Consider the following 13,430-nt stretch of genomic DNA (forward strand, 5'->3'; position numbering starts at 1 on the left):
GAAAAAGCCCTGGCTCTGGTTGAGGCCAGCCTAACCTCTCTGTGGCCTGGGACCTTCAAGATGTTTTTGTTTGAGGACCGTAAGTCCCTCTGTGGGACATACCAGGAGAGGCGGTCCCGTAGGTACGAGGGTCCTAGGCCGTATAGGGCTTTGAAGGTTAAAACCAGCACCTTAAACCTGATCCTGTACTCCACCGGGAGCCAGTGCAGCTGGTATAGCACCGGGTGAATGTGATCTCGCATGAAGTAAATGCAATGACCAAACCAAGTCCAGAGGCACCCGGGCAAGTTTGAATGGTTGTGGTGCATTGAAGATGCCAAATAGGCTGGCTGGACATTTGCCGCCTGTGCTGTCCTGAAGGGACTACCCTCTGGCCTTCAGCTTGTCTCTCCCAGCAGTCAGTTCATGGATCCTTCGCAGCCTAGGAGGCCATTTTGGAGAAGCCGTGCTCCTCTTCTTCCTGCTCACTTGTGGCAAAATGGCAGGCAGGGTATGGGCTAAAACGAAAGCAACAATCGTCGGAGCTGCTAACTGCCCCTTGCTCACCGGCTGCATATGTGCCATGCATTTAGAGCACACCCTACACCCCAGGGAATCTTGGGAACTGCCGTTTGTTAAGGGTGCTGGGAATTATAGCTTTGTGAAGAATAAGCTACAGTTCCCAGCATTCTTTGGGGGGAAATGTGCTTTAAAAGTACATAGCTATTATGTGCGTCAGGGGCACTGAAGGCAGAGCAAAGGGAAGGAAGGGGTTAAGGGCTAACAGGGTGGGCAGCCGCAAAGCAGTGGCGTGAGAGACGCGAGGCCAAGAGCTCTGTCCTGCTGCCAAGTGCCAACTTCCACGTGCGCCAGGCAAGGGTGAGAAGATGCTGTGGCTGCTCTGAGGCTGCTGGGTGCAGGATGGCCGTGCGAAAGAGAAGAAAGGATGCTGCAGCTGTGCCAGAAATGCCAAAGGGCGTCTGGCCAATTGCTGTGACAGGACATTCCAAACATAGCTGTCAAGTGTCCCTTATTTAAAGGGACAGTCCCTTATTCCAGCGCGGTCCCGCTGCTGTCCCTTATTGATGGATGTCCCTTAAATGATGTCCCTTAAATTTCAAAGGAAGCAGCTCCTCTCCCTCCCTCCCTGCCGCCCAGGGAGGAGGGAGGATCCAACTGTGTTGCTTGGCTGTGTTGCTCACCCAATAAGAAGTCTAAGAACGACTGTGGGGTGGAGCTTGCATGCCTTGTGTGTGGCTAGTTAATGCAAGCTGAGGGTTTTTTTGAAAGCTGGACGCCATTTTGTTGCACGTGCTGCTGCAAACTTAGCAGTGCAAAGCCAGGCCAGGGAGCCATCTTAAGTTGAGGCTGCATAGGCCTTGTGGTGCATGTGATTCAGATTCTATTCAGTTGAACCTCTGGTTACAAAGTTGGTTGGACAGTGTTCTCGAAGCTACCCAGCATGAGTTTGACCAAACTGCAGGAGGACAGGAAGACTGGAGTGCCTGGAATGAGTGAGGCTGCAGGTCCCTTATTTTGGCTGCTGGTCCCTTATTTTCAAGGCTGCTGGTCCCTTATTTTCAAATCTGTAACTTGACAGCTATGATTCCAAATAATGGGTGGCAAAGACACAAAGACCCGCCCCCAACAGCCCAGCCTGCCAGTGGCCCGGCTCCTTTGCTCCCTTGGGGTGCTTCCCCGGAGGCCACAGGGAGCTGCGGCTCTTCAGCCGGGGGCTCTTCATTCTGCTACCCTACTTACGCCCGTAGCAGCTGCCCAATCTCATACTTGTCCGTGATGTCAGACAGGCTGTTGTAGTTCTTGTCATCCCGAAGTCCGATGCAGCCAAACGGCATCCTGAGGAAAAGCAAAGTGGGCTGAAATGATTCCCAGTATAATCTGGGGGCCCAGGGAGGAGGGGGCCGCCAGGCCAGGCCAGTATTTCCTGCTCTGACTTGCAGCAGCCTTCTAGGGTATCAGGCATGAGACATTCCCAGATCCATCTGAAAACATCATGCAAAGCGTTTGTGGATCTTCCCCAAAGCTTCCTTCCTTAGATTTGTTATCCACCCTTCACCAAAAAGTCTCACATACTCTCCAACATTCTCTGGTGAAAATAGGGGTGCCATATTCCATAATAATATAATGATAATTTGCCACAGCCACTCTGGGTGGCTTCCAACATATATAAAAACATAAGAAAATATTAAACCTTAAAAAACTTCCCTATCCTGGGCTGTCTTCTAAAGGTTGTGTAGTTACTTATCTCCTTGGCTCAGGAGTCACCTCACTCCCTACCCACTAACATTTCTCTGATAAAAATAGGGACATCCTAAGGAAAATAGGAACATTCTGGAATCAAATCAGAAACTGGGATGGCTTTCATAAAACCGGGACTGCACCTGTTTTAGCTGCACTCTGTGGGAAGTCACTTCTGCAATTTAGGGGCTGCCACAGAGAACTAGCCCCCTCCCAGGCCAAGCTTCCCTAAGCTTCTGAGGGTAGTAAAAATACCGAGGGAATCGGCGTAACATTAAATAAGAATTAAGGAAACTTTTTGTTCTTGCAGCTGTTTGAATTCTGTGCAGCCCCTAAATATTGGAGTCAGTAGGTTTTGTTTCAAGTCAACAAATTGAGTTTTGTGCGTGCAGAATTTAGCAAAATGTTTTAACATGCGTTCTTTAACTGCCTGGTTCCCTTCCAAAGAACTGCAAAGTGCCAATGACTGGCATACACACACTCCACGCCAGATCCATGCAACCAGAACCCCTCTTGCCACCCTCTTCACAGCATGGGGGGGGGCTGCCTGGGACCCCTAAACCTGGTCCTAACTGGAACCATTGCCCCCTTGGAAGGGAGGAATAGGGGCGGCGACACACAGAGGCACCTCCTGCTGCCATGACCCTTTCTCCTGTCAACATTCCCTTCATGCCTCGTTAGCGTGGCCTTCACACTCCAGAGGCAAGGAGCAGCTAGAGCGGAAGAGCACGCACATCTCCTTTCAGGGCTGGGAACAAAACCCTTGAGTTCTCTCTCTCACACACACCAGCCCAAATACATCTGTCTACATGCTGTGTGCACATTTCTGGCTCAAGAGGCAGCTACGTTGTTCTTTTACTCAATCCAGATCAAAGCCAGTTTGATAGGGAAATGCATAAAAAGGCAGAATTTCCTAAGAAGCAACAGGATAGATATGGATTGTGCCTAACATGGTGTGTCCACCACTCCCCAAACCAGAGGTGGGAGTGCATAGGATGCAAAGCACATGGGAAGCACATAGCCTCCATTCCATGCCTCTCCCAAGGCTAAAGAGAGAACCAGGGGTCCTGGTTCCCTCAGCACCACGGAAAGCATGGTGACACATCAGACAGCACAAACAGCACCCCCTCCAGGGATGATAGGTGGGGGACCTGTTCAAATGATGCCCTTCAAATGATGCTCTACTGTAATTCCCACCATTCCTGGCCATTGGCCATGTTTGCTGGCACTCATGGAAGTTCTAGTTCAGCAACCTCTGGAGGGCCAAAAGTTCCCCATCCCTATATGACATCTCCCGTCCCCAAGGATCCCAATCCAGAGAAGACGAATTGTGCAGAAGCCTTGTGGAAATTAATGAGACTTACAGTAACATAAGAATAGACCTGCTTGATCAAGCCAGTGGCCCATCTAGTCCCACATCCCACACAATGTCCAACCAGATGCCGATGGGAAGCTCACCAGCAGGACCATCTCCCCACCTGGGATTCCCAGCAACCAGAATTCCAAGACAAACGACCTCCAGCAGTGGAAACAGAAGATGGCCATCCTGCCTAGTAGCTATTAATAGCTGCCACGGACTGATTGGATGCAGAGCTTGTTATTCCTAAAATCTCAAGTTCTTTTTCATAAATGTGGTTGTGTGTTAAAGCACATTGTACAAAAGCAACACTTTTGACCAGAGATAGCTCTGGGGCATTTCAAAAGGGGGAAATTATTTTGTGGTCCATGGGCTATCTTTTTCTTTGGTGATCCCTTGTAGCTGAGTAAGGTTGTCTTCCATGAACACGGTTTTAACAATGAGTCTGTAAGAGACTGTGGAGGCCAATTCTGGATCCACACATCCTTCCACAGTGGGGATATTGGTTTCTGGACGGGAGTTGGTCCCGGTGAGGGTTTGCCAAACGTGCCTTCCTCCTAGCAGTTTCTCTCTTTCATCCTGAGTTTAAGTGCCTTCAAAACCCAAGACACCTTTGGTAAAGGCTGTTCTCCAACTGGAGTGCTTGCAGACCAGTGTTTCCCAGTTGTCAGTGTTTATACTACATTTTTTTAGATTTGCCTTGAGAGAGTCTTTGAACCTCTTTTTTGACCACCAGCATTACGCTTTCCATTTTTAAGTTCTGAATAGAGTAGTTCCTTTGGAAGACGATAATCAGGCATCTGAACAATTATGACCAGACCAACCAAGTTGATATTGAAGAATCATTGCTTCAACACTGGTGATCTTTGCTTCTTCTAGTACACTGGCATTTGTTCACCTGTCTTCCCAAGTCATGTGTAAAAGTTTTCAGTGACACCATTGATGGAATCTTTCGAGGAGTTGATGATGGCGTTTATAAGTGGTCCATGTTTCCCAAGCATACAGTAAGGCTGGCAGTACACTAGCTTTGTAAACAAGCATTTTGGTTCCCCTGTGAATGTCCTGGTCCTCAAACACTCTGTGTTTCAGTCAGGAGAAAGCTACAGAGCTCAGGCAATGCTGGATTTCGGCATCAGTGTTGGCCCTTGTGGAAAGATAACTGTGCAGGTAGGGAAAGTGATCAACATTTTCCAATGTTACACCATTAGGTTGGATTTGAGGTGCTGCCAATAGGTTGTTTTGTGCTTGTTGGTGCAGCACTTTGGTTTTTTGGATATTGAGCAATAGCCCAAGTTTTCTTTGAAAGCTTCTTTGAAGATATTTAGGATGGTTTGGGTAGTTGTACACACTATGTTGTCATCAGCATACTGAAGCTCTATGACTTAAGTTATGGTAACCTTACTCTTTGCTTTCAACCTACTCAGATTAAAGAGCTTTTCATTTGTTTGATTCAGTATATGATTTCTACCCCGGTGGGGAGTTTCCCTTTGACAAACTGTAGGATCATGACAATGAAAATAATAGAGTTAGGGCGATAACACAACCCTGTTTAACACCTGATCCCACTTGTGAATGGTTCACTTTGAGAGCCATTGCTATCTGCAATTGCTGCTGTCATATTATCATGTTCACAAATTTATCTGGGCAGCCAGTTTTCAGAAGGACAGACCACAGGGCATTGAGATGTACAGTGTTGAAGGCCTTAAAGGTAAAGGGTAAAGGGACCCCTGACCATTAGGTCCAGTCGCAAACGACTCTGGGATTGTGGCGCTCATCTCGCTTTATTGGCCGAGGGAGCCAGCGTACAGCTTCCGGGTCATGTGACCAGCATGACTAAGCCGCTTCTGGCGAACCAGAGCAGCGCATGGAAACGCCGTTTACCTTCCTGGTGGAGCAGTACCTATTTATCTACTTGCACATCGTGCTTTCAAACTGCTAGGTTGGCAGGAGCAGGGACCGAACAACGGGAGCTCACCCCGTTGCAGGAATTTGAACTGCTAATCTTCTGATCAGCAATCCCTAGGCTCAATAAATGCTGTATACAGGGGTTGGTTTTGCTCTCTGCATTTTTCTTGAAGCTGTCAAGAGGTGAAAATCATGTCCACTGTTCCCGTAGAAGGTCAAAAACCATTTTGGGATTCAGGAAGGGTCACCTCAGATATTGTTAAGAGACGGTTTGCTAAGATCCATGCAAGAATTTTGCCGGCCTCAGCTAGTAAAGAGATGCCATGATAGATTCTGCAATCCATTCTGTCACCTTTTTCATGTTCATGATAATTTTGGCATCCCTAAAATCTACTGGGATCTCCTCTCTCTCCCAGATTTTTTTGATGAGCTTGTGAAGTTGTTGTATAAGTTTAATTCTGCCCACTTTGAAGACTTTGGCAGGTATCCCAACAGGTCCGCTGGCTTTGTTGTTTTTCATTTGGTTAATAGCTGTACAAAGCTCTCCCAGATTTGGAGATACTGCAAGCTCATCTCTAATTTGTTTTTGTGGGATTTGTGAGAGGACCTCAGCAGCTACAGGGGAGTTGTAGTTAAGGAGATGCTGGTATATATAAACCTCCCTGTTATAAGTAGCCATGATAGTGGGAAAGGGAGACTCTGGGATGCCATGGCCCTTAGGCATGGTTATTATGGGGTGCCAGCTGTATGATCTTACTCACCCTTTTAGTCCACCCTTATGCTCTGCTCTCTGGGCAACACACATACGACTCAGATACCTTCACCCCTGAGCTCTTTATCACTTTCCAAACACAAGAAGACACTAATTTCTGAAAAGACGCATGGCATGGTGCCTCTGCTTCAAATCCTGCAGAGGGAGGGAGGGAAGGAGAGAGGGAGACCTTGCCCAGGCCTCCGGGAGCACTGACAAACTAAAACTTGGAGGCATAGACACGGATCACAAGGGCAGTATGTCCCATGACAATAATAGGGCACAGCCAATAACCCTTCACCCCAGATAGAAACAAGATCATTGCGTTTTTATGAATCACAGGCAGGATTTTAAGAACTATGTGGGATGGATTAAAACAGGAAAGATGACTGGAGAATGGTGAGAAAAGAGGGAAATTCTTATGACGCAGTTAAAATATGGCGTCTCGCTAAGACAGGCTTGTCGGAGGAAGAAGGACTGGGGGAGGAGAATCAGGACTGTTTGAATGAGAAGGAATGTTGGAATGCAAGTTTGACCTGACAGAGCCCCCAGACTCATTTGATCTGATTTATTTGAAAAATAAAGGACAGATCGGAGACTAATCTTGTGTATGGAAGCGTTGTACAGAGGCTGTCCCTGACCGATATGATTTTTGGAAGAGTACAAAAATCCACATAGAATGCCAGCTTTCAACCTGCTTGTGAAAATCATCAGAGATCGCAAAGAAAGGAATTTATTATAACCACAAGAAGAGAAAGGAAGTAATAAAGGACTATCCGGATCAAACTGGACAGAACTGTCTAATGAAAGCAGTAAGATAAGTGATGCTGTTTTGGACTCGAGCGGAGTATCCCCAACAAAATTTAAAATTTGGCTGTATAATTTGGAATTAATGTGATATGATAATGTGATGTGATTGGCCTGTTAATAAAAATTATTTTTTAAAAAAGACAATAATAGGGCACAGCCGCCCCCGCCCCCCCCCCCCGGGGCCTTCCTGCATCTTTGCTGGAGGTCTAGGAGACCTCCCTCTCTCAAACTCTTGCTGTTAAGTGTAGACAGTGCTAAGCTGGATGGGCAATAGAATAGCACTGATTCAGGGAACTTGCAGATCACAGAACTATTTTTTGCTGAGATTCACACCTGCAAATTCAAAATACACAATTAAAGATGTTTTTTGAACTCTTGCACAACAAACTTGCTTCCCCAAAAGATCAGACTTTTCCTGACAAAGTAATGGAGAAATGCATTAGAAAATGGTGCGAAACACTTGCTTTGATGCAACTGTAATCTAACCTCCGCACAAACAAATCAGAACAAATGTTCATTAAAGAGCCAACATCATCTAATCTCCCTGTAAAAATAAATAAATCAGGTTGAATGCTCGATAATCAGGTTGTCTGGAAGCACTCCAAAGGGTGCTCATCAATAGTTGTCTGGAAGCACCCAAAGGGTCTCATCAATGGTTCCTCTTCATCCTGGAGAAGAGTGACTAGTGGGGTGCCACAGGGTTCTGTCTTGGGCCCGGTCTTATTCAACATCTTTATCAACGACTTGGATGATGGACTCAAGGGCATCCTGATCAAATTTGCAGATGACACCAAACTGGGAGGGGTGGCTAACACCCCAGAGGACAGGATCACACTTCAAAACGACCTTGACAGATTAGAGAACTGGGCCAAAACAAACAAGATGAACTTTAACAGGGAGAAATGTAAAGTATTGCACTTGGGCAAAAAAAAATGAGAGGTACAAATACAAGATGGGTGATACCTGGCTTGAGAGCAGTACATGTGAAAAGGATCTAGGAGTCTTGGTTGACCACAAACTTGACATGAGCCAACAGTGTGACGCGGCAGCTAAAAAAGCCAATGCAATTCTGGGCTGTATCAATAGGAGTATAGCATCTAGATCAAGGGAAGTAATAGTGCCACTGTATTCTGCTCTGGTCAGACCTCACCTGGAGTACTGTGTCCAGTTCTGGGCACCACAGTTCAAGAAGGACACTGACAAACTGGAACGTGTCCAGAGGAGGGCAACCAAAATGGTCAAAGGCCTGGAAACGATGCCTTATGAGGAACGGCTAAGGGAGCTGGGCATGTTTAGCCTGGAGAAGAGGAGGTTAAGGGGTGATATGATAGCCATGTTCAAATATATAAAAGGATGTCATATAGAGGAGGGAGAAAGGTTGTTTTCTGCTGCTCCAGAGAAGCGGACACGGAGCAATGGATCCAAACTACAAGAAAGAAGATTCCACCTAAACATTAGGAAGAACTTCCTGACAGTAAGAGCTGTTCGACAGTGGAATTTGCTGCCAAGGAGTGTGGTGGAGTCTCCTTCTTTGGAGGTCTTTAAGCAGAGGCTTGACAACCAGATGTCAGGAGTGCTCTGATGGTGTTTCCTGCTTGGCAGGGGGTTGGACTCGATGGTCCTTGTGGTCTATTCCAACTCTATGATTCTATGATTCACTCTCAGTATAAGGCAGCTTCCGGCACACCTATGCTTTTCAAATGGCTCTCAGGCCATTTATTAGTTGGACTGTTTATTAGTTGGACTGTGCGGCTGAGCTTAACTGTGTTTTCTTCTGGCCTTCTTAATATTGGGAGGAGAATGGATAAGTTTTCTTTTTTCCTTTTTTTGTTTGGGGTTTTCAGAAATGGAAGAAACAACCTAAATATATTTTCAACTATATGAGTGAGTAAAATCTCCAGTGCTCTTTCTCCAAAAGGTAGTCGGACTACCAGTTGCAGAGCTGCCAGCCAGTGGGTTCTGTTCACAAACTCCTTTCCTAGCATGGGCCTCTTGCTCTCCAGAAAGATTCTCAGGGTGTCATTGGTGATTGACATAGCCTTCTTTTCTGAGCAGAGGGGCGATCTGTCTCTTTCTTCCCCCCACTCCCTCGCTGGAAGTCAGCCAGGCTGCATTCCTGCATCAGTTCTCAGTGAGTCATCAAGAACCTGAGGAACAGATCCATATAATTTCTGACTCCAAACTTATATAGTTGGATATAATATCTGGAGGCAGCTGCTTCTTACCCAGGAATAAAATGTCCCAGTTTTCTGTTGTGATTGCTGTACATTTGAATTCCTCACAAGCAAACCAACTCCTGCCTCAGGCTTGTTTTTTGACCCTTAACCCTTTTTCCTTTTCAGTAAATCTATTATTTTGACAACAGCATTGCTAAATACCTTGTAAGGGGTGACATAACTGCCAGAAAAAGTTGCAAAAGCCTGCATAAAAGGAGGGACCTGCTTGCCACTCACAGCAGCAACTCAGCTGTCGGCCACCAGGCTCAATTCTTTTGTTCCAAATGGCTACTCAGCACTTTGATTTTTGTACTCTTGGATTTGTAGTTTATTTCTTCCAAGCAGGGTGACCAATGCAGGAGGGCCACAACTCCATCATCCTTGACCATTGGCCATGCTGACTGGGGCTGATGTGAGTTGGAGGAGGTAATTATGGAGACAGGTGCTTTTCTCACATAAGGGCACCAATGAAAAAGATGCTTGAAATGATCAGGGTGGACAGTAAGCTGTGCAACACCCACATCTCTTCTGTTGAAATATACAATTACTGACTCACACTTGCGTACATGAAAGGGTTAACCTGAGCTCACTTTACCTAATAGTAGAGTCATCTCATTGACAAGAAAGGCATGCACAAGAAATAGTTTGCAGAGAGGCCATTTAGAACAGCAAAAGTGAGTGTCACATCTTAATTTGAATTACTTGCCCGGCAATAGAATGTTGAGAAACAGTGCAACTTAGGGTCAAAGTGGACAGCATGTTAAATGTGTATTTGCATTTAAGGTGTGCATTTAAAAGCTGCAAACAGAAGCTGCTTTGGGGCGGCAGGGTGTGTGTGTGTGTGTGTGTGTGTGTGTGTGTGTGTGTGTGTACGCGCTAACCAGTAATTAGCAGGGTTGCAGTGTCTTGAGGCCTGACAAAAAACCCTCTGCAGAAACAGCTATTTGCATCGGAATGAGATCCAAGAGATGGGAGAAGGTGTGCATTGCTGAAAGGAAGCAGAAACAGCCCAGGGGGGAGAGGGGGCAGAAGAGGCAGAGTACTTGCAAAACAGAGACCTTGTGGGGTTGGCAAGAGAAATGAGTGGGGGAAGCCTGAGAAAGAAAGAAGGGCAAACAAGAAATGAGCAGAGAGAATGGAAATAAGCCCTCAGACAATATTGGACCAGAGTAGAATTTGCAGCTTTTTCATCCCCTCATGTGTCTCTACCTTTAGTGGCAGCTTAACCTGCAGTCAAAGCTTGTCACCTTATTTATTGATTTATTATTATATTTATATTCCACCGTTCTTCCAATGAGCTCAGAATGACACACTTAGCATAGAATCATACCCTCCAACATTTCTCTGCTGAAAATAGGAATGTCCTATTCCATTATTATTATTATTATTATTATTATTATTATTATTATTCCCCACCCATCTGATTAGGTTTCCCTAGGACATATTCACAAACTGGCAATAATCTACAAAAAATAATAATATAGAAAAATATAGAACTATTTTCACAAGAAGTGTTGCAAAATAAACAAAGCAAGAGGGAAACAAATACAGTAATCATACATTTTAAAAGTCTGACAGGAAGAGGTCATGGGGGCACTTTTATCAAATTAGTCCAACTCTCTATGGTAGCTTACAGCTCACTCCCATGCATGGTTACTCAGCAGTAAGTGCCACTGGGTTCAGGTGGATTAATTTATATTAAATATGTCCAGGGCTGCAGCCAGCACTCCTGGTGCAGCTAAAGGGAGCCATGACACAGGCTGCAAATAAACCAGTCTTCACCAACATGACCCCTTCCAGATGTTTTGGAACACAACTCTCATCAGTGCATGCTTGCTAGAGCTGATGGGAGTTGTGGGTGAAAACATCTGGAGGGCACCAGGTTGGTGGAGGCTGCTATAAACACTTTCATGCGAGTAGACCCTGTGTAGGCATCTAAGGATTGCACTGTAATGCCCCTTAAAAGCAGTGGGATTTAAGTCAATTGCAATCACTTGCTCAATTGCTTTCAGTGGGACTTATCTTTGAAAAAACATTCTTAAGATTATGGTGTAGGGACTTGTTTCCTACAGTTCCTGCCTTGATCATGGCTTACTTTGCCTGGATCACACACCCTTCCACATTGCACAGGCAGAAACAGCTGCACATCTGTACGGACACCATTTTTAATACCACAAATCTCTGCCTGAACTCCCCCCACTGGGCAGCACACACAATTGCACATCACTGAAGGCTCTACTGTGCCTAATGTAGTCATCTGTTCTGCAAACAGTTTTAAAGCTAAGCCAGTGTCTGTGTTTGAGTTAAATACATGCCAGAAACCATGAGACCCACAATATGTCATTCACAGTTCGAAATAGATTTTAGCAGGTGCAGTGTGTGAAACAGAAGACTGTACTGCGCGTGGTACCCTGTTGCAATGGTTTTCAACCAGTGTGCCGTGGCACCCTGAGGTGCCTTGAATGATGGTCAGGGGTGCTGCGGGCAACACTGGCCTCTGTCCCTCTTTCCTCCTCTCTGAGGCCCTCTCTTGTCTCTGCCTCCTAAAGGCTTGCACAGCTGTTTGTTGCAGCAGCCCTGGCTACAAGCTCCCCAGGCGAAGGGTGCCTCTTGGGGTGGCCAGGGGGTGCTTCCCAGGCCTCTGTGGGGCAGTGTGAGGAGGCACCTCTCTTTGGGGTGGGGTGGGGAGCAGCTCAGAGACCAGGGACGGCAGCAGCGGCTGCCCAGAGGACTCTCAAGGAGAGGAGGCTGAGGGAACACTCCACAAGGGAGGGGGGGAAAGGGTGAGGGGCTGGCAGCTCTGCAAGCAAGGGGTGACAAAACTGGGCTCCTGAGCCCCACGGGGGAGCTGCAGAAAGAATGTAGTTGGTTAAGGGAGCCGTGGACCCAAGAAGGTTGAGAATCTCAGCCCTAATGTATAGGCATGCATGTTCACTGGAGATCAGGTACATTATTCCCTCCTCCATACAAGCCCTGGAAAGGGAATTGAACCCTGAAGATGAATGACAGCTGCAGACCCTCCAAGTGTCCCTATTTTCCAGGGACATCCCTGATTTCTGATTTGATCCCAGAATGTCCCGCTTTTCCTTAGGACTTCCCTATTTTCATCAGATAAATGTTGGAGGGTTTGGAGTTGTCCAACTCCTGAGTCGTATGAAGGCAATCCTGTATAGGGAATTTCTTAATGTTTTTAAATGTTTATATATATTGGAAGCTGCCCAGAGTGAGTGGCTGGGGCAACCCAGTAAGATGTGTGGGGTATAAATAGTAAAATTATCATTATGGAATTGGATGTCCCTATTTTCACCGGAGAAATGTTGCATGCAACTGCTGCATCTCATGCAAGCAATTTTCCATCTCCCATTTTAGGTTACAAACTTTCCACATTTGGCAAGGAAATATGTTCAGCTCTCAAGCCCAGCCTCAGGGAGCAAATTTGGAGCACAGTTACTCCAAAGTTTCAGTCAGGGCTGGCCCTACCATTGGGCAGAGTGAGGCAGCAACCTCAGACAGCAGATGCTTGGGAGCAAGAACTGGTAGTTGTGGTGTTGAAGGGTGAAGCTCTCTCTGTCATGGGGCCTGCCTTGCTTGTCCTTCTCTACACTGCTGCTCTCCCAGCATTGCAGTAATTCACAACAGCCTGTCCATCATCTTCTGCATGTGCAATGATTGGGCTTCTCCAGATGGCAACATGCCATGGATGCACTAAGAGTGCTTTAGGGGTGGGCATATTGGACCGCCTACATATCATTCTGCCCGATTTATTGTTCCATGATCTTTCCCAAATGCTACCATCTTCAAATATATAAAAGGATGTCATATAGAGGAGGGAGAAAGGTTGTTTTCTGCTGCTCCAGAGAAGCGGACACGGAGCAATGGATCCAAACTACAAGAAAGAAGATTCCACCTAAACATTAGGAAGAACTTCCTGACAGTAAGAGCTGTTCGACAGTGGAATTTGCTGCCAAGGAGTGTGGTGGAGTCTCCTTCTTTGGAGGTCTTTAAGCAGAGGCTTGACAACCATATGTCAGGAGTGCTCTGATGGTGTTTCCTGCTTGGCAGGGGGTTGGACTCGATGGCCCTTGTGGTCTATTCCAACTCTATGATCCTATGATTCTAATATTCTATCTTATTGCCCTCTGGAGGGGCACAA

At 46.3% G+C, this 13,430-nt stretch overlaps 1 protein-coding gene across 5 annotated transcripts in view; it reads right to left on the minus strand.

The window, feature by feature from the left end:
* The window catches only part of LOC114587821 (caM kinase-like vesicle-associated protein), a 47,301-nt gene that overhangs the window by 18,191 nt on the left and 15,680 nt on the right, over positions 1-13,430 (minus strand). For 2 of the 5 annotated variants that reach the window (XM_077921516.1, XM_077921517.1), the window contains exon 2: positions 1,741-1,836. In XM_077921516.1, the coding sequence (XP_077777642.1) occupies positions 1,741-1,835 (95 nt within the window). In that variant the 5' untranslated portion in view covers position 1,836. Of the gene's footprint in view, positions 1-102; positions 1,023-1,740; positions 1,837-13,430 lie in introns of those variants that run through there. The other 3 variants (XM_028712631.2, XM_028712629.2, XM_077921519.1) reach the window with 3 other exon arrangements.

This window comes from Podarcis muralis, chromosome 17, assembly GCF_964188315.1.
Source record: "Podarcis muralis chromosome 17, rPodMur119.hap1.1, whole genome shotgun sequence".
NCBI lineage: Eukaryota > Metazoa > Chordata > Lepidosauria > Squamata > Lacertidae > Podarcis > Podarcis muralis.